This window comes from Anguilla anguilla, chromosome 5 (genome assembly GCF_013347855.1).
Source record: "Anguilla anguilla isolate fAngAng1 chromosome 5, fAngAng1.pri, whole genome shotgun sequence".
In the NCBI taxonomy this organism is placed as follows: domain Eukaryota; kingdom Metazoa; phylum Chordata; class Actinopteri; order Anguilliformes; family Anguillidae; genus Anguilla; species Anguilla anguilla.
The window spans coordinates 45,481,923-45,504,278 of record NC_049205.1 but is presented as its reverse complement, the minus strand read 5'-3'; the positions used below and the strand labels follow the sequence as shown (position 1 = coordinate 45,504,278).

The following is a 22,356-nucleotide window of genomic DNA, read 5'->3' as shown; positions in this document are numbered from 1 at the left end:
ATTATATATCCCAGTTCAGATGGTACCATCAAGCATTATCATCATTCCGTGTGTAAGAAGGCAGATAAGTGTAAGTAGGAAACGAGGTGCCATTGAGTTCGAATAGGTAGCTCTCCAAAAGACCATTCAGCTGATGAAAAACTAAAACGTAATTAAAACTTTCACATAACATTGACAATTAAACGTGTTTCTTTCCTTACAAAGTGGTGAGTTCAACAATCACCAAATTACTGACAAAGTTACTGTGTGGGAAGAAAGTTTAACACTTCCAAACAGATTTCTGAAGTGTTACATTTTGGGAAGGAATCTGTTAGCTTGTCATCAGGCAGCAAAGCTATATCCTATTAAAGCTGCATGAGAACAGAGACAACCTTTGCCAAGAAATTAAACACAAAGAATGGCAACAATAAAGAGGAATTGCAAAAAAATCCCTGCTTTCAAATATGGTGGCCTTCATTAATGACTTCTATTAGTCGGCGGCTTGACAAAGAATCGTCTTTACAGCTTATGATGCGTTGCTTCTCAGTTGTTCTCAGATGTTCTCAGAGAAAAATAAAGCACACTGCCCCTTTGCCTTGGACACACAGGCTGACGCTTGAGAAGACAGGTGTAATAGATTGCACAATGCAGCTCTAACCAGATAGCAGACCAAAGGAAAGATGCCCTAATCCTATTAGTAAGCAGATCAGCTCAGCTCATCCGAGAGGCCAGGAGCGTCAATCCTACGCAGGCACAAGGATGGAAGAATGATAAATAAAGAATCAATAGTCTCTGTCTCTCTCCATTGACATACTGAATGGTCAAGACAGTCCTCTTTGTGTGGGGGTAGGTGGTTTCCTCACTAAACAGAGGAAACCATTATGGACTATAATACAAGACCAAGGTTAGAACTGCAAGTTGCTGTGCATCCTCTAAAATCACAAAGCAATTCCAATATCAACCTTCAATTTTCAAGTGGAATTAATAAATAAAAATTTTGTTTGAAAGGCATATTCCTTCAACTACAAATAATTGTTGGAATTTTTTTACAGTCTACTAAAACATAGTATCAGGAGAGCCAGGTTTCTCTTGGACCAACTAAGACCTTTTCACCCATAGTTGCAGCCATTTTCTGTAAGCAACGTGCTGAATTGATAACTGCAAAAAGACTGGGAGGAAACATGGCGATTATTACAAAGACAGACTAATGTACAAACCACTAATAACCTTCTGGCCCTCAGTGGCCTTTTAACCCAACTGAAGTGATAACATCTTTGACCCTTCGCCTTCAGTCCCCTTCCTATAGGCTTAGAGACCTACCCATAATCTGATTAGTTGAATACGGTATCCTGCATTCAAACACTCAGACTTTCCCTTTAACAATATTGATTATTTTGCTTCTTTTGCTTGTGAATTAAATAAACAGTGAAAACAATAACTGCCTGGAATTATTCTAACCTAAATGCATCGGACAGGCTTTATTGATCTGCAGCACATTATTAATTGCTTCAAACTGTCTTGCATTGGAAACTAGACTACACGAAGACCCATGAGAAACCCAAAGTAATTGTGTCCAGATTCTTGCTGTTATTTGAGATACAGCACCTCATCAATCGTATTTAAATATATATCACAGAGAATTTTTTCCTGCTTTAAGTAGTGACACAGAATGGCTGTAAGTGAAAGCCAATACTGTAAGGGAATGCCTAGACTGGATAGATTTACGGCAGGAGAGAACCAGAAATGATTTTGGAGATATACCTGAATAACTGCGTGAATGTGCATGTTTCAGGTGTCCAATAATGCAGAGAACGGGTCCGTTTTATCGTTATTAGGAAGCTGGCAGAAAATATCTGTCCCTTCTCTTATAAATGTGCACAAGCACACTTGCACACATGTACACATAAAACAGCACCAGACAGACCAACATACAACTAATGCACACAAGTACAGGCACTCTCATCCACCAACTCAGCAGGCATGCTAACAGGCTACATCAGCTTCATTTCCAGAAAATGACGTTTATGTAGCCCTGCAACCGGTGGCATAATCCAGTCTGCGCTTCCTGAATCCGAAGGCCGGGGCCGACGCCTGGGCGTTTCCTGGCGGTGCAGCAGGCATGTGCTGCCCTGCAGGAGGCCGTGCCGTAGAGGAACGGGGGCTGGCCGGCGGCGTGGACTGACACGGCGCGTTTCCCTGAGACAGATCCGCCGCAGTGAAACAGAACCCCGTAAGAATCGGACGCGGCGCAGTTCTCACGTCAGAACCCCGCTGGCAACCTGCTGTCCGCCTGTGAAATATCTCTTCCCCTCTCTGCCCCGACCTGCTGTCTGTACGCCCCTCCCTGTCACAACCTTCTCTCAGTTAGTTTAACCAAAATGAAGTGCTCCCCACTGGCTATTCCACTCAAGCCTCATTCACGGATGAGAGAAAATACATCTTGTGTTGCATTCTAAAATATAATAATAAAAGCGCTGCCGTAAAACAGCTCTAGTTTCCTTAAAAAGCCAGTGGAAGCTTTTTCACTACAGCGTCACAGATGCAGTTCAGTGAAACTAGAAAAAGCCATTAAGGTCTGCTGTCCTCCTCTTCCGAACCCTGTCTGTCCTAAAAGGCCTCGGGTCAATAATTAGTTAAGGGAAATCAATTGAAATCCTGCTTTTGGAGCAGACCCCAACAGAGATTGCAGTTTAGGGAGGTCCAAGATAAAAAAATAAAACAATCTCTACAATAGGCCTGAGGCGTGATAACATCCACTTAACCATTAAATGCAAATCACTACTGGCATCACTGGGGCACAATGCAAGATGTGAAGGTCATTCAACCTGGAAGGGCTTAAATTCCACCGGGGAAAAGCCAAACGACACGCAAAAATAACACATTTAGCACAAAGTAAAGAAATGATGCTTGCCAATAAATGAAGTGCTACATATATTTGTTCCTCTTTCTGCTTTACTGACTGCAGCCTTCAGTGTGCATCATCTTCTAAAAAAAGTCCAGCAAAGAGCATTTTTTTATGAAAAGATGAACAACTCTCAGAAAGCCTTCCAAGCTCTACTATGACACAGGTTCAGCAGGAGAATGCAAGCTTCTCCTAAACGTTTGCTTTCAGAAGTTGTCCTGGAGGCGTTATCAGGGAAACGGCTGCTTCCACTGGCCAAGAAAGACAGCAGAGCAAACACAAGCAGACAGAGCCTCCTTAGGAGATGGAGGAAGAGGACTTGAATCAAGAAAACACACAGCAGAGCACTGAGAAGATTACAACCGACTTGGTTTCTTACTGAAGCAAATTCTTTTTGGGCACAAGGTTATCTTGACTGATTGTACAGCTGTTACATCTGACATCAGAGCACAAAAAGGTTCTCAGAGAAGAGGGGGATATCTGAACATGCCTTTGGTCACTGTGGAGGATACAGTCTATTCGGAATAACAGCTCAGAATTCAATTAGTGATACCATAGCAGCATGTTCTACCCGCTGGTAGTTTTTCCACAGTTTAAATATTTACTTCCAATAGCATTTTTTCTATGGCCACATAAACCTTTAAGAGTTATGGTTCAAGGCTTGAATATTTTGTTACAGCTTGGATTATCTTTAACGCATACCACATTTGACCAATGAACATAGGGACTACAAATAAGAGAAGAAATATTACACAAGGCCACTATAAATGAGCACAATATTTCTCCTGTGAACTGCAGTCCATTTTTTAAAAGAGCTAAAGCACTGAACCTAAGCAATAACATGAAAAGCACCAGAGGTGGCACTAGGTGGAATAAAATCCCTGCAGACGTATTTGGTTAGATGTAACAGCCATTTATTTATTTGCAACTATGCACCCCCCCAGAAGTGCATTTTCCATTTCTTCTCATTTCCAAAAAATCTCAGTATCAGGCTTCATTTACACACATACACAATGCTTAATGATAACTAAGGCGAACCACGAAATGGTACTTGAGGGTATTTCTCAGCAGAAGAACCTTTGCTACACTTAATAGCTCACAGAAGTGATCTGCCTAGCACACCTCCTTTCTGCCTTCCTGCCAAAAGCCACCCAGCTGTGCTATATAACTGGGTATGAAGCGTCCATGTTGCCAGGTGATCAGAGAAATACCTGACAGGACCTGGGATCATTATGGTGAATCATTAGCAGCCTGCGGAGGCTCTGACAGCCTCAACGGGTCTTTTTTAGGCAGCAAGCGCAGGGAATTTTCCCCCACGGTCTAAGTACAGCTGACACTATGACATTACAGTGACATTTCAGGCAGAGGGTTTTCCAGCTGGGGGTTAACTTATGCCGCTGACAGATGACATGCCTGCAAGTGTCACTGAAAAAATGAACCTGCCCCATGAGAAATTCTCTCGTCTCAGTTTCTTCCTTTCTTTTTTTCTCCAAAGGGGACTCACCTTGAAAAAAACTAAAAATGGCCTGAAGGCCATACCCTTCACCTATTTTATTTCTTTGACCACATTTTGACGTCCCTTCTCTCAGTTACTCGGCCTCTGCAACTTTCCCTGTTCATCTGACTTATGTGTAAGTGGACTTATTACCTGGGTAACAGAAGTAAAGGGACACATGTACACTATCTTGCGGAATAGCCCGAAGTAACAGAGGTCATCTTCTTTGTGTCAGGTTGTTTTGAAGATAATAGTGGAATCTGGGCCATTCATTGCATAAACACCTACCTTGCTTTTGGCTATTTTTAACTGAATTAGCTCAGGGCCGCTAGGCCACTTGTCCCAGAGCAGCACTGCCCACCTCCTGCACTGGGACTTTGATGTGGAGAAGCAGGGGGTGTGGCACAAGAAATAAATACACAAATCAGAGTAAGTGATCTACCTGCACATGTGTTTTAGCCTGCGAACACTCAATCGCAGTCATTAGATTAAGCCAATCAAAAGCTGGGTCTGCCCATCCCCCACCCCCCGCAGTTCCACAGCCCTATTGTCCAGCAGAAAAGTAAAAAACGTGGAACCTTTAATCGACATCAAAGTGCATTCCTAACCGTTATACAACCTAACCTCCGGGGCCAAAGAGGAGTCCAAGTGGCCTGGGGGCCAAAGGTTGCAGGGATGTTTCTTGAAATGTGTTTTTAAAATGCTTTAAAAAAAAAAAAAAATCACTCAACCAACCGTGTTTGTGTTAAGCAACAGCACTTCCCCCACTGACTACTGATAAACAACAAAGACAAATCTTTGCTGAAGGGGGGAAGGAGCAGCGGGCCGAGGCTCTGGTCAAGAGCCGTTCGAAACACATAATTGATCTCCCTCTCACAGTGGTCAGGCATGACTGGAGCACATAATGCCTTTTAATGAGATGTTAAAGCAGGTGAAGGACAAGGGAAGTTAAATGCGTATGCATCTAATTGCCTCCGAGATTACTTTAAGTACAGCGTCAAGAATAACATCCTTGCAGTGCACCGCATGTGCACAGCATAGCAAAAAGATTCATTGTGTCTGCTTGGGTCTCTGTGTATCTAATGGGTCTCTCTTCTTTCTTTCAAGCAAACATGACAATTTTATTCATATACAAAGCAATTTTTTTTTTTGCTTTACACCTTTTTTTTGCAAATGTAAAATTGGGCAAATCATGGTGCCACATTTGAAAAAGCAATATAAGATCCATTGTTGGCCAGGCTCATATTATCTATAATGAGGACAGAATGCCTGAGAGGAGAGGTTTCCAGCGTATATAGGGGACCTGGCCATCTGCGCCCTATGCTGCCCTCACCTCTGACCCCTGACCTCCACAAATCCTGGCTAGTCCACGGCTTATCCAGACATGGCGGCAGTGCTGCTCGCCTGCTGGCTCCGTGCTAACTGCCAATCAACTGCACTGGGGGGCCACTGCAAGTGAGGGGGGGTTCTCTATTCAGAGAGCATGGCTTTCTCTCTCTCTTACTCCCTCTCTCCCTCTCTTTCTCCCTCATTCACTGCCTCACTCTCACTTTATGTCATTCTTGCCGCCCCTCTCTCATTGGACTTAAACCACCACCCTAGTATCTATCCATTAGCTAATTAAACCATCCAATGAAGTAAAATGGCTTCTATTTGTGTTACTGCCAAGTCTTAGTGTTATGGCTAGAAAATACTGCTAACACTATCTTAAATCAATAGGCAAATGAAGAGCTAACTTTGCTGTGAATTCCTTATCAGAGCCAGATAATTTCAGTTAAAGGGTAGTGGGTCCAATGTTGTTAACTCTGGATCAATAATTAAACAATCGCACACAATGTTTTTACACATATAGCACAGTTTTATGCTTTTGAGAGAGTCATCTAACATAAAATTGATGGAAATAATGAAGAAGTAAAACAAACACAAAAAACATTTTTTTGATATAAAAAAATTGCCATCAAAAAAATTGTGAGAATTGTTGGATTTCTAATAGCCTGTACACTTCTCTCTCGCAGTGAATCCCACAAAGACCCTTTTAAATTCTACTCACAAAATGAAGAAAGGTCATTCCCTGTCTAAAACAAGGACACAGATTCTCCCAACTGCAGTGTAACCACAACAGACGGGTTCGCTGAAACCAGAGGTACGGTCAATGGGGGGGGATCAGGGCCCGGGTCAAAACCAGTCAAAGGTCCCCTTTTGAGACGTCTGAAGCCATCTAAGATCCCACCCCTTTCCCACCCTCATCCCTACCCCTCCCCCAGCCATTCCAGCCTGCTGTCTTTCCTGGGTTTTGGGAGAAGTTCCATGCTTGACCAACTCCCAGAGGACAAGCTTTTAACAAAAAAGAAATGGGGGGTGGAACCAAATTCTCCGGAACCTTGCATCAGCAGCAGACCAGGCAGTCTGATATAGCAAAGTGGCTTCTAAATACTACTGTGTGATAGGGCTTGAGAAATCTGTTCCCAAGCCTCAACAACTCATATAACCTTATGGTGCAAAGCTACACAGAGATGTAAGTTAAAACAAAGATATTTTAGGGATCAAAGCCAGTCATCATTTTATGTTGAGGCTTAGTCATGTGAAAGATTGTCTAAGCAATGGACGTTTCCTTTATTAACCACCATCTATTTGTCCTTATTGTTAATATAATCACCTCAAATTAAACACAAAAAATCACCATTTTCTTCATGCCTCTATGGTTAGGCATATTGGGCGTAAGGGAATCAAATCTTTTTTTTTCCTGTGCGGTAGAATGGTTGTTGTCATGGTTTTGTTTCGCAGATGCAGGTTGGTTGAATACATTCTGCAGAGATGGCTAAATCAGGTTCGGAGGAGGGGCAGGGCTAATTCGCTCCAGGTCCCCGGGTCCCGGCGGTGTTAAAGAGCAGGAAGTGGCCGTGGAGACACTGCTATGGCCTTTCGGCCGCTTCACGGCCCCGCGTCCTGTGTGGTTTCCTCCCTCCCTGCCCTGATTAAAACAAGGTGGATGAGCCGCTCTGACCAGCATGGCCTCTCGCGGCTCAGGCCGGGCCAATTTGCCAAACGATCGGCTGGAAACGCCGATGCCTAATCCTGCAAATGGCCCCACTCATGGCCTGCTGGTTCTCCACGCAGGACACGAACACACCCCCTCTTCGCTTGCAATGACCCCTCCTCTCTCTAGTGAAAGCAGAACCACCTCAGGGTTTGAAAATATGTGAAAAATCAGAGGCCTTCAATGCATTCCATCTGCAAGAACCTTATCAGAAAGACAAGGAGTCACACAGTACTAATGAGAGTAATGTGCCGTCTCAAAATCATATTACCATTGTTTGTGTTAGTATGGAAAAAGTTACTAGTTGTCCATACACGTCACATCAAAAGCAAACATGCTTGTGTCTTTGAGATCAATATGATGCACACAAACAATAACCACCAAACAGAGAAGTAAACTATCAGCACCTCATATTTCACCACCAAGAGGCAGTCAGCGCAGCAGACCAACCCTCACCATTTACCACATGCAGAGTAAATCAGTACAGACTGCAGTCACACACATGCCTGCACTAAGCCCAGTCACACACACTCCCAATTCAACCTTTCAGGACGTCAGGGCTCGCAGATTAGGGGGCTGAAAGTGGCCCCTCGGACGTCGTCCCCAAACAGAGGAAGCTATGCCTTTCACAAGCCTTCCCCAGCCCCCCCTTAATTCAGAGAGACAAACCAGAAAGAGATGTAGGAATCTAGCTAAATCATGGTTTCTGTGTGTGAATGAGAGTGTGCGTGTGTATGTGTGGCACAGCAGATGTATTATTCATACATTTAGACATTTTTAAATCTAATTGAGAGTACAACATTGGCGAACGTAAAGCTAAAATATGGGAGAGGGGCAGAAGCCTACAAATAAACAGAGAATTGTGGGAAGTTTACATTGTGAAGGATCGCCTCTATTATTCTACAAAACATGTTTAAATGAATGCTAATAGACAAAGGCAGCACACGTAGCACAATCACTGTACCGTGAAAGAGAAAAGGAATCCCCTCTTTATTGAGAGCAAGCAAATGACTGAAGAAGATTCCAACACTGCTGACTTTTTGAAGGACAGTGGGGCTCAAAAGGGTGGGGGTAGAGGAGGGGGGGGGGGTCAATTTGCTGCTTCATATGCAAATGCATATAATTCGCCTCGTGCTGAGATCAAGAGGAAATGGGTGAGGAAACAAGCTATAAATGCAAAACAGCCATCACAGTGGTGGCTGTGTGGGCTCTGGCCAGGGAGGTGGATTCATGACCAGTAGGTTGCAGGTTCAAATTCCAGGTGGCACAGTGCAGTTGTATCCCTGACAAAGGTCTTTAATTTGAATTGCTTTAGGAAGTCCAGCTTAAAACCAAGATAATAAGTAGGCTGTGTAAATGGTCCCAGATAAGGCTGTGCAATTATCAAAAACAATAATATGCTTAAAAGAAAAGGTTTCATCACCTCATCCTATTGGCTCACTCTTGTCCAACAGAGATGTTAACATTTTAGAAAACAGAAAAATGCAAAAAAAAAACAAAAAAAAAAACAAACAGTCAATATGCAGGGAAGCTATGCAAAGTGGCCCCGTTTATCTGTGATTTCTAAGTTTACAGACCGTGCACATACACAACCTGGTATGTCTCACTATGCAACAACAATAGCCCTAGTCAGTCTCTGTCTTGTGGCTCTCTCCTCATTTTTATAAACAAACAAGCTTGATGACAGATCTATTCTGTGCTTTGTTTATTTGCGTCAAAAACATTTTCTTAAGTAAACAGGGTGGTTCTTTGCATTTCATTTAATTTACATCCAAGGCATTTTGTTTGGATGTGCCAATACATTTTTGAGTCATTCATTACTTCGCTATGAAGGAAATACATTCAATGGGGTTCATACACATCGTTTTCCTCAAGAGCAGCAGTTATGTTAGTTTGATAAACTTTTTATGTGCAAAATGTAAGGTAGACATCTAATCATTTTTGGGAGAAACATACCATACATGTCTTAAAATAAAAAAAAGTCAATAGACAAGAGCTGTGTATCCCCAAAATGAAATCCTATCTTTTGTATGTGACATTTAAAACGCCATCTAAACTGACAATTGGTGGAAAAATGAAAAAAACAAAAAAGGCAGTGAACTCTCCCCCACACGGTTCTTTTTTTCCCCACTTTAATTAATGACATGTCCCAAAAAAGAATGCCTAGCCTGACAAACAACCGAAGGGAAGAATGGCACGCTGAAAAGCCGCTACAAATCAATCACCGCACAGCCGGCCAGCCTGCAGGCCAGGCACGTTTGACCACTGGCCTGGCCACACAAAGCCAATTCTCCCATGAGCCCCCTGGCCTTTCAGCTCAGCAGGCAGTCCCTCCTCCTCCTCCTTATTTTTTATCTAAAGTTCCTCTTTCACAGGACATCGTCCCTCTGTTTCTAATGGGGCAGGTGTTTTACAGGTCATTTCAGGGTTTCTAATTTGTGCCAGTATTACCAGTATACATAATCATAATCATACCTGTGGCAAAATTTCATCCCAAGAAGCAGTTAGAGCTGTGTTGGACTACTGAAGGCAAAACCCAATTTATCACATTTAATTTCAGTTTTATCATCACATTAATGTAGAAAAATGTATAAATAGGCCCAAGATTAACAAATGAACGGAACAGAGCATCAATGACCACCTGATAATCAAATGGCAACTTCAGAGGAAACTGATAGGACCCATGTGGAAACAGCATAGAGATGAAGAGGAATTTCCAACAATAGCACTAGGCAAATTTAAGTTCCCGGCTCTTGTCTCATGATCCACACTCCTCAAAGCAATCTAAAGCAACCTTTGACCTCAGTCTGGGGAAACCATGGAAACCTTTCATGTTCAAAAGAATAGGAAGGAAAATATTCAGGATCTGTGTGTATATTAGTTTAAATTCTTTGAACATCCACTTCCAAAAATGTTTTGCAAATTGCGGCTTTCTTTATTTTAGTTATGCTTTAAGGCACATTTCCCTTCTTACAAAATGAACAAAACAGTGGTCACTCTAAACAAGGCTGTTAGGTAAATTAATTATTTTGTCGGTGTCAAAATAATGTACAAAGTTGAAGCCTTTGGCTCCAAACCAGTTTGTCACATGACACATCTAATGAGCAAAAAAAGATAAATTCTCTCCATTGGCTTTGTAAAGTCCTGCTGATTTCTTTTAAAGGTCAGCCATGGTAGGGGTTTCCCCTAAGGCAACCGTTCCACCTATTATAACCATTACAGCAATCCAAGCTCTTTCTCACAGTCTCTCAGATAGCATTGAGGAACTGGACTATTAACAAACCCCTTAAACTGAGGGGTTGTTTTCATCTGAACCAATCAGGATCACCATGGGGGAGTGATAAACTGAAGAAGTTTATGACTCCTGTTAAAAGCCCTCCAACTGGACAGGTGGACCAGGGACATTTTCGAAGCATAAATTCTCCACGAACACACAATAGTAAATGTCTTATTAAACACACAGCTTCGTCAAAAAAATGCTGCTGAGCCAATGGTTTGAGACTTACTATGCCCATGTATAACAACTAGGAAATTCAAATAAGCTCAAATGAATTATTAAATAAATAATTTGTGTGTATGTGTGTGTGTGTGTGTGTGTGTGTGTGTGAAGAGCATCTCAGTGGCTTTGAAGTGTCGCAGGGACCTCTAGAAGCCTGACTTGAGGCTTGAGGAGTGCAGTGCCTGCAGCCAGTCTTCCACAGAAGAGCACATTAATCCAGCTCCACTCAAGGCACTCCCGTACACTCATTCAGCCCAGAGATCCTCAGCTCATTGTTCATATGGGCCCTGCCTGTCCCATCATTCCAGCCCCAGGCCAGCCTATCAGTATATTACAGGTTACTGAATGCCCCATTTCCTGCGTGCAATAACTGTTTTCTTCAATGGCCCTCTGGCCAATTGCACAGAATTTATTTCACCTCACAATACACAGGCAAATGAATCACACTAACTGCACAGTCCACTCACTGCGCAAAGAGAGACCCCCTTTCTCACCAAGTGGTCATAAGCGCATAGGTAAGGAAGGTAACTCTTTGTTCATAAAATGAAGGAACGCCCCTGCCTGTCTCCAGAGGGCACCATAGATCAAACCATTTGTCAGAACATGGAACATGACAACGTGTTGATTTTTTTAGACCCTTTAGACATTAACCAAACCTCTCTCAGAGCTAGATGCTAAATAAATAGCAACAGATGGATGGTATTGAGCGATATCTCTCACAGCCAGAGGTGAAGAAGATTCAAGGGAGAGAGCACAAAAGGTCTCCACATGCTGGACCATCAATCTTCCTGGTGAAAGATCCAGGACATGAAAAGGAACGTGAGACAAAGTCACACTCCCCTTAAAATCTTTTCACACAACTCGCAAGTAGGTGTTTTTTCAATAAAAAAAGATGCCAGTAAATGGCAATTAATGGCTATAGATTTCATCTGAAATCATAAAGCAACACAACTAATGTATTGTGTACTAACAAGGTAAGCCACTTTGTAATCAAAACAAAGGTCATTTCTTGCACATAAAAAACACAAAATCAAGCACAAAAAAAGTTCAGAAAATAAATGCAATTGGAGTTTTCTGACACTTTTTGAATTTGGTGCTCGACTTTACCGTTTAAAATAAAATAAAAGTAAACTAAAGTGGAAAACGCGGAGGGGACTTTTGTCGTGACCATAATTGCCCTTCCAGTGCATGAATAGGCCCAGCTGTCCTGTCCACTGATCCCTGGCCAAACAAGTGCCCCAGAAAGAAATCCTTTTCTTTGCAAGGACAGTTAGGGCCAAGGGGGACAAAAGGGGCCAGCGTGAAAAGCTTTTCATTAATTCCTCAGAGTAGCAGACCAGAAAACAACTGCACGGAGACCGCTGGCCTCTGCTTAACTGCCTGGCCACGCAATGAAGTCCAGCAATTCACAAACGCTTCACAGGACTGACACGAGAGGAAACCGCTGTCCACATCGGTCCCCTTTCTGGAAAAATGAAAAGTGTGCCTGCGCCTAGGCAGGTGGAGGGGGGTAGGGGCGAGTGCCTTCTTGACAACCCCACCCAGCCACCTTTGTTTTCTACCATGGTGCATTTCTCAGGTACCTGCCAATTTTATGAGCTTCCAGATAGACCGTCCATCAGGGCTAAGTGTCCCTTTAAAACAAGCCTGTAAACTCCACTAGCCACTTTTATCACCTCTTAAGTTCATAACATAAAACAGCACACCCCTTCAATTAATAAAACCACACACACACAGCATCCTATAAAAATAATGTAATGTACACGCCGTACTGAAACACAGAAGCTATAATCGCACTGTATATTTTTGCGTCCCTGTCACTTAAAGACATTTGCTGCCTTCCTCCCATTCCTCACTTCCTGCAATGCAGCCCAAGGCTCATTAACTCTGGATTTTACAGCCAGCACATTCACACGGTTATGTGGCATCCACTACAGAGAGCATTGTTGTCATATTAGACTCAATTGCTCATAAAGCAATTTCAGACGGCAAGAAAAGACGAATTTTAAGCAAAGAAAGGCCATGCCTTCGGTATTATTTCAGAAAGAAATGAAGAATTAACAAAGCTCACTTATTTACTTTAGACCACTTTAAGACAAACTCAGTTTGGAGAACTCGATGAAGGGCACACAAATTCTTGTCTCTCAACATCTCCTTGCTGGTGCATAGTCCAGATCGGACCAGATAAGACAGTTTCAGGAACAGAAGAGTTCCCCACAAACATTACTTAAAACCACCACAAGGTTGGCAACAATTACTTCACAAAGGCCTGTCTCTCACAAAACTGTTATAATGGGCATAGTTAATTTTACTGGAGGGATCTTGTGTCAATGATGACTTAAAAGGACTGCAAGTTTTTTTTCTTTTTACTTGTTTCAAGTGTGGCAGGCACCTAAAAATACAGGGCCATTCTTCAATCTCCATGGAGAAGAGATAACCCCTGTCCCTGCAAAGCACCGGTGAAAACCCGTGATGTTGGAGGTCAGGCACTTGTGTTGGCCTGGGTTTTTGTTGTTGTTGCTCTTCAGACCTGCTCTAGGCTTACTAAAGTTTGTTCAGTGGTGTGGGGCAGCAGGGATTCCCTTGGCCTAGAATCAAATTTCCATCTTTCAAGGGAAGGGAATAAAGGCCTAGCTTTCAATACTACAAGGATTAGTAATTAGCTAGCCTTGGCTTTTCCCTTTAATTAGATATCATTTTAATACATAAAATTCATAGTAGCAGGATTTATTTTACACAAAGTAAGCAGTCACTGACATTTTCTAAAGATTTTGTTATATGTCTAAGCAGACATATTATATGGCAACAAGTACAAGGAAGCCAAAGTGGCCCAGGTTAATTGAGAACACTTCTGACCAAGGACTTGTGGTGAAATAATCGTTTATCTTTGATTTACTGCATTAGGAAAACACACTCTATTCCAATTATGTTTCTGTAATTTCCTGAGACTAAAAATTACATTCCCAATCCAGTTCAACCCAAATGGGCCCACAGTTCCATGCTTCTGATGTCATCAAAACAAATGACTAACACACTGGACATGGAGGATACCTGGTTTCTGAACTGGGTGCTGCTTAAGAGAACAGAGTCCCCCTCAAAAGAAAAGAGAAATAGAATTGTACAGAAACTCTTTTGTGAAAAACAGCACAACAGGCAGCACTGCTCTGGAGGTGATGACATGGAGAAAGAGAGTCCCTACAGACCAGCCCTGAAAAAAACTGCACTGGCCCTTTAAAAGCACAGCCCTGCTCATATATACACCACAAAAAAATGCATTCCAAAAGAACAATTCCGGGCGATCGTGTACTTTGTGAAGCAATGACATGAAAGCCTTGGCCAGTGAATGGGAGAGGGGTCATCTACTCTTTAGCACTGGGGTAAACCGCATCCTGGACAGCTCCTAACCTTTTAAACCTGCAGCTCCCTCATTTACACATGAATGGGCACATTTTCCACCACAGGGTAACTTCAGCGTTTCGGGCTACTAACTCTGGGGGCCTTATCCCCCGCCCTCCCCTCCCCGCTGCCTCCAATGCTGTCGGCTCTTCAGCTATTAGATGGATTAGAGAATTAGGATTCCCAAAATGCAACATTGGGCATTACAATTCTGAAGAAAGAGGATAATCCATTTCGGCCTGAGATTAGACGCTGCAAACTAAGAAGAGGACGATAGCACCCTGCTGGTTCCTTTTCCCTTCCTTAAGAGCACAGAATACCGGTTTTCTGCCTGTCAGAGTGCCAAGTCTTCATCCATCTCTTTTCATTTGAAACTGGGAACCACTCTGTTAATTGTGCAATTGTGACATTACTCAACTTGTCAAAACTAACTGAAATCAAGCAATTATTTTTTTCAGATATGCAGACATAGAAGTTCCATCCGCTCTGATTCACAAAGGAAATTCTCAAAGCACCTGACCACTGAGGGCCAACATCATAATACAGTGTTTGTTGTGTTTTATGCATCATTAAATACTGTGGGAGTCCTTCAGAGTGAGTACTCAACAGGGTTGTGGAGCACATGGTAACCCTGCCCACAGCAACATTTATGTGATGGTAATTGCCAGCAACAGTTACAGGCATCCGTACTGCCCACATTTCTGCTGATACAGAAAACAGCCCTATTGGGTAGTACTTACTTGCAACCGTTAGACAAGCTTTCTGGCTCAAAATGGCCCCATATTTGTTCTGAGCAAGACATTGGTAGCAGCCTTCGTCCGATTTGTCTCCTTTCCTGTTCTCCACCTCCGAGATATATAGGGAGCCATTGGAGAGAAGGTAGACCCGTTCATTCTCTGAGATTTTTACTCCGTTTTTTAGCCATCTGACAGCGATGGGTGCTTCCCCGTGTGCTTGACAGTCCAAAATAACAGGGTCCTTCCGCATTACAGTCACATCACGGGGCTCCTTGATGAAAAACAACTCGCTAAAACAAAACACACCTGCAAAGAGAAGAACACAGCAGTGAGTCACAAACACAGCAGGGAAGAGGATAGTGCACTTGCATCACCACAATTCCCTGGGCTTCCTTGTGCTGGTAAGTTTCATGGCATTTTGAATATAAGATCAAGGGTAAAACCTTGCAGCTGGACTTCTGCCAAAGCGGGTCTTATATTGCAATACTGTAATCATACTTGGGTCTCCAGATTCCTTTCTGCACTAATTTAATCCAATTACTCATGGCTCATAAAGTCACTGGCTGTGAAGTATCTGATGCCATGGCCCCCATTCATTCATGATATGAAACCGGCTGTTTCACACTACAGTGTACAGTTGCCACACACTAAAAGAAAACACCCAACCTTGGAAGTATGGATAGTTTCAGAAGTGTTGCAATATAAAGACACATTTGATAGTGCTTCTTACAGGCCTTTACCGCTTCCAAAATTCTTTAAAATCCGAATTTTACCGTTTATAAACATATATTATTAACGGAAAAAGTTCTGTTTGGGATTGTCAATTTGGAAATTGTACTACTGCAGTCCGTCTATAATGGTCTAGGATCATAATAATTGCGTTTTGACAGTACTGGGTAAGTTTACACAGTTCACACGTGTGCAGTAAGGTCTAATTGTAGATCCACAGTTACATGTCTGTTTAATCATTTAATTTGTCTTGCGACAACTTCAGTGCAAATAGGCTAGTTATTTAAACTCAAAACCCGCAGAAACATGAACTTTTAGAGACTGTTCAGGCTTCGGTCAATCGGTATAACGTCAAACGGATAAATATGAGAACAAGATTAGATGACACACGTTCAGTAGGCTACGTAAGCATTAACGTTTTGTCTTTGATATGCAAATCACTAATTAACATCCTCGGAGTAATTTACATGTGTCGTTGTGACTACTGTGTGTCCGTGACCATATCCCGTGTTTACAGTCTACTAGGTCTACAGAAATTCCATATTCAATAGACGATTTTTTTCCAATAAAAATACGCACAACAAATAAAGGAAATAGTTCATTTAATTAGATAATGCGAAACCATCTTTGCTTCTTCCTCACATCTATAAGAGTAGCCTACCATTCAGATAAAATTTTCTTTTGAGTTTATAAGCGCGTAGACTAGTTGCAAACAACTTATGAAACAAGAACCCAAAGTTCATATAATAAATTCATACATGTGTTTACAAATTGTTTACCATTGCGTTCATAAATGTATGAATATTCATCATAGATAAACTCGTCTGATTTGACTTTAAATGGACGTGTCAATTTAGTTTCTAGGCAACAAAATCTCAAAAAAGAATGATGCTTTTGCTGGTGCTTTACTAATTAAAATTTAAGAGCTTTTAAATTATTGGTAAGACCCTCGCCCCCGTGTTTACATGCTGGTGAAAATCATTTTCATTAGTAATACAGATCCATGTATTGCTTTACACCTTAGCCACCCCAAATACATCCTTTTAATAAATAAAAGTAAACCCTACGTAGTTTCCAACGAAATCAGAGAACATCTATTTTCACTTTGATTACATCCGCTGATTAATCCTAAAAGGACACATGTGAACACAGGTTTCCGCGGTTATCTGTAGTTCAGATACTATGGGCACTTGTGGAAATGCGACATTTACCAATCCACGTGTAATGTTGCCAGCGGTGTAGTGTTTACAAGAAATGCTAGCATATAATTGGAGCCTGTCTGTCGAACTCCAAACAAAACGTAATACAGTTTCTCTGTTAAATTGTTCAAAACAGCACGAGGTTTCTCGGGCAGTTGTCCCGAGTAGCTTACTGGTCAACGCAGCCATTATGTTGCCCTGTATGACACAGGCCAACAAAACGTGTCCATTCGCACATTTTAACCTATACATAACGTATTGACTTTGAAAAGTTGTTTGTTTAGTTTAACTGCATTCCCTGCTATACTTGCAAACAACACATTAACTGAGATCATGTCCATGCTTTCTAAGAAGCAACCCATATTGGGCCAGGGGGCTTGGACATACAGAGTGGTCAGTTCAGCCCCACTGATACACACTTTAAAACATGATAACCGAAACAAAGTAACTTAAAAACCAATGTACTTACCCGAAATCGGAAGAAACACTGTGAAAAACAGCAAACGCTGATATATTTTCCTACTGAAAGACGCCATTTACTTAATTTGTTCTTGCATGCTCACCCCTGTGGTCAGTGCCCCTCGCTGTACAATTTGCTAATCCAGGTTTCAACTGAGAGCGCCTCAGATCGCATCAGGGACTACTTTTCACTCAGCGTATAGGGACATTCCCTTCCCCCATCGATGTTTTCTCCGGTCGAGTAATTTCGGGAAAGAAAACCTAAGAAGGAGTTCCTCCGCCAGTTTGCTTAAATTAACCTCAAGATGAACATACATGTTAAAATGTATTTGGCTGTAGCTAATACTGGTGATACATATCAAATTACAAATTGTTGCAAAGTTGTTTTTATGATCCAAAGTTTTGACAAGAGTTTAAACAAAATATGTGAATTCTTGTCTATGACAATTATACTAACATTTGTTTCCTACTCAATGAAATAGAAAACTTTTATTGAGCAACTCCATAAAAATAACAGTTTCATGCAAAACACAAACAGTTTTCAATTCTCTTAAATCTAACCAACGTTTAAATTTGTCACCTTATGGTAGGCTTGTGCAATAGCAGAGTATAATGGCAATATAATGCTAAAAATGAAGAAAAATCATTCTGCTGTAACCTGATTTAAAAGCATTGCCTATAAAATGGTTTCAACGTAAGCTTAATACATTCTGAAGCAATAGAATTACTATAACAGGACTGTGATGCCATGCAAATTAATTTATATGCACCCATCCATATGGGAAGTACAATATACACCATGTTACCCTCTGTCATACTTTCCTGCATGAGACATTCCACCTTCATCAGCTGATTCAAACCCACAGCGATCATGGAAACTTAGGTACCCACTATAGTTCTAAATTGCTGTTTACTTGAACTCTTGTGATCCACCAGCTTTTGAAACATACATACTTTTTTTGCACTGTTGATGTAAACATGTTATATTGAACTGGGGTATCTGATTACTACAGCATAGGAACCATTATATTCATGATGTACCTAAAATAAAAACATACTGATGAAAAGTCAGCCTTCAGACTTGCTGCAGATACTGTAAAACTGACAAATCATATGGGAGCTATTGACACCTCTCAATGAATTCTCCATGTACCATTTTTTTATTCCTGTGTGGACAAGAAAAATGAACACCCGTGAGATGCAAACATGATTGTGTCAAAAGAAAATGCACAATGGGGAAAAATAAGCTTTAGAACAATCTATCTAGAAGATATATACTGTATTATTCTTCATCCTTTTAGTTACTTTTTCTTGTTTCATCCATTTGTATTCCCCAATAATATTTTATGGCTCCCCATCTTTGCAAGGCCATATATCAGTTCAAGAGGGCCCAGATGAGCATGTGAGCTCTGAAGAATGTAGGCTTCCAGCCACCTCTGTACCAGCTGAGCTGCACAGCAATCAGGTTGGGAAACAAAGTTCATGTGCAACTGCCTCAGACAGACTTCAGGTGCCCAAGCAATTACAGGAGTCCATCTTTCATGATGAGGTGAGGGGAGCCCTGCAAATTGATGCTCTCCCTGACTGGGCATCATTCTACAGGAGTCCTGGTTACAGGCCGCACTAGGATCACTGAATCAAGGACTTGTGCTTTAGCTGGGCATGCCACCAGGGAGATCCGATGTTACAGTTTTAATGTAAAGATTACTTGTACCGTTTGTGTACGTATGCATATGTATTACGAGTGTTTAATATTTCTGTTTTGTGCATCTTTTCCAAAGTGTGCCACAGTTTGATTCAAAGCACATAGAATCGTGGACAACTGGGCTAATCGTATCGACTCTTTGATTTTTAAACAAACTCCACACAGCATTTGGATCAATAGCAATGTTGAAAAAACAGCCTCAGGTTATTAGGAAGAGACTGTACTCTTGTTAGATTGTATCTGTGGGGCTCTGATTGGTACTGTGTGCTGTGTGTAGGCATTTGGTGAGAAAAGCAGGACAAGGGAGCATTATTGTAAAGCAAGTCAGTGAATTTCCATTTCACCAAGTTCCTGCCCCCTTCTGTTCTTAATGCGGTGCTGATACCCTTGGTGATAATCAGAAGAGGGCAGGTCATTATATTAAATAATTTCTTAACTCATTTCCAGTCTGCTTTAAAAATGATAATCCACCTCTTCCATTTTCCCCGATTCTTTGTAGTTTTCCCAGGGTTGTGAATATAATCCAAAAGCATTGTTGCATGTAAGGTATCTCAAATCAAAACAGAAGGCTGAGACTTATAACTCTAATTATCTCAGACAAATACAGACCTCTGAAGATTACATATGCCATTTTGGAGGATTGTGATAGGATACTTGTGGTCCAGCTAATCCTTCTGTGGATTACTTACAGAAATTAAGGCCTACGCTGGCAGTGTGGGGGTAGCACTTACACCTCAGCTCTCTGATCAGGGAGATGGGGGTTATTATCACTCCCATGTGGGAAAAACACTGTATTACAGTGTGATAGGGAGAACTTTCCAGAATGTTTGAACATTTGATCCTAGAATGTAGCTATCCCCTCTACATTTTCTATTTGAGAGAAATTGGGGAAATATCTGTGTAATGTGTCATTCTGCTACAGGCTATTGTGAATGGGTCATTGAAAAATTGTTCCACACCAAATAAATCAGGAAATCTGTTTTACTTTTTACCATTCAACTTTCAACAGCTCCATTGCAGTAAATGGTATATCAACAAGCATTTTTGATTGATTGTATGACATGCTTTCAGCGACAAATAAAAAGTTATGGTAACAGCAAAGTTTAGTGGAATTTTGTTGAGGTGATAGTGACTAAAAATCACTTAGGAGTTAATGGACAAACAGCAGTGGCTGCTGAGTTAAGCAGCGATAAGACTATGCTAATGTAGGACCGATGGCCTATCCTCATCTTAAAATGGCCTTGGTAATTATGAGGAAATATTGATAGAAACTGGACAGCTGCCCAGTAAATGCCGATATTGATCCGCTGTTCATTTCGTTTTAGGAAACAACCCCCCACCCTCTTTCCAGACCCTCATTCACCAGCAGGACAATGGCCCCAGCTGCAAGATCTGTGATGCAAAATGGCAAGAGAACACTGTGCACAAAGCCACATGCAGTTATGTCCTTTGACAGAAATATCATGGTGACTCTTAAAACAGTCAATTGATACATGTGTGACAATGTGACCAAATTAAGTCAGATTTCATATTTTGACAACATTCTATTCATTTATTAATTCATTAAACTTTTATTCTATGCCTAAGGAATGTGAACTGGCATAAATATCATATTTTCCACAAACTAGTGTAGTTTTAGTGTCACTAAACTTAAATGTAGTTTTGTTGGGTATATTCATTGGATTTAAAGCAAATTGATACAGACACATCTAGTGCCACTGAATTCTGAACAAACAACACCCATTATTAGCTCTATGCTAAAACATTAGAAAAATGTGAAATCCATTTTAAAGATAAGATAATAGGCTTGTGGATTAAAAATCATGTAAAATTTTTGTCAGAAGGACTTTCATCTTTTTCATCATTTTTTTAAATGGGTGAGCTCATTTTTAAATGAAGGATATATGGAAAGAGCCCGGTATGAATTGGGTGGTTCAGCCAATCTCATGATTGTAAAAGTCTGAGCCACTGTGACCTTTTTAGGGACACAAACTGTTTTTGATGTTACATAATATCTCTGTGTAAACAACAAGGCCCTGTTTGTGCTGACCCTTCAGACGGAGGCTCCTCCTATATATTCGTTCCTAGATTTGGTTTTTCAAACTGCCAATATGGCATCGTTTGGAGGGTGGGGTGAGGGTGGTCGCCACATGGCCAGAGGTCAAACTCTGAGGCTGGATCAATAGAGTAAAAGTCATTATCATGTATGAATGTTCGGACGATCCAGCGAAAGGAGATCCGGCAACCCCCAGGCCCTCCTACCATTGGACAAGGAGGGTGTCATCCTGCTCTGAGAGAAGCCCATCCCCATTGACCCTCTCAACGTCCAAAGGCCAGAATGGAATTGTGTGTGACCTATCACCTGACCCCTGGAAGGGTGGTCCCCTCCCCTGCCCTGCACAGCTCACATTTGGTGGGGGTTGGGGGACGGCAGACAGAAACAGAGAAGAGAAAGCCGGTGCCTGGCTGACGCTATTGATAGCTTTTAATGCAAAACAGCTCTGAGCAAGGTAGTCTGCGGTGCTTTTTCTAATTTTTGTTTCCCCAATAGTGAGGTTTGAAATGTAATGTTAAGTGGATCATTTCACTCGGTAGGTATACCAAGTTGACACTTTTTACAGCTAATAAAATGGTTTCTTTTTTTCACAAGGTTTTAAAAGATCTATAAGGATAAATTATGTTAATCCGTTTATTTTCCATTCACTGTTATGCTTTTCAGAAATTTCCTGAAACATTTCAATGTTTATTAGTTGTTATTTCTGTTAAGATGCTAGATGCTGGGCATTTGAATTTTGCAAAGAGATAGTGTTAAATATTAATTCCAGACAGAGTAGCATTGCATATGGTGCAATATATAATTTGTATTACTCACAGTATATCTTTGAGTTATACTGCTAAATTCCACATATGTACATAAAACGTTACCTCCTGATTCGTTGACGTCAGAATTACCAAGATACAATTTTTGCCAAAGCCGATCTGCTTTTTAAAAATGTACAATTTGATATTAAAACCGGAATATCAAAAATACAACAGAGGCCCTATCTACTTGTTAATATCCCACAAGACACAACGTTAACCATGTATAATACAAATCGTTCTACTGAATGCATACCGTATTTAAAAAATAGCCTATATTTCATAGAGGTAGTGAGATACTTTTTTTGTCACCATGAGCCATCAGTTCATCTGATATCTTTCACTCGGACGCAAACACAT

At 41.3% G+C, this 22,356-nt stretch overlaps 1 protein-coding gene across 1 annotated transcript in view; it reads right to left on the bottom strand.

The window, feature by feature from the left end:
- Window positions 1-17,560, bottom strand: part of LOC118227030 (protogenin A-like) — a 47,435-nt gene extending 29,875 nt beyond the window's left edge. Inside the window, exons 1-2 of the mRNA XM_035417111.1 lie at window positions 17,443-17,560; window positions 15,049-15,351 (exon numbers count right to left, since the gene is read on the bottom strand). Coding sequence (XP_035273002.1) covers window positions 15,049-15,351; window positions 17,443-17,509 — 370 coding nt within the window. The 5' untranslated portion in view covers window positions 17,510-17,560. The remainder of the gene's footprint in view (window positions 1-15,048; window positions 15,352-17,442) is intronic.
- Window positions 17,561-22,356: the final 4,796 nt, after the last annotated feature.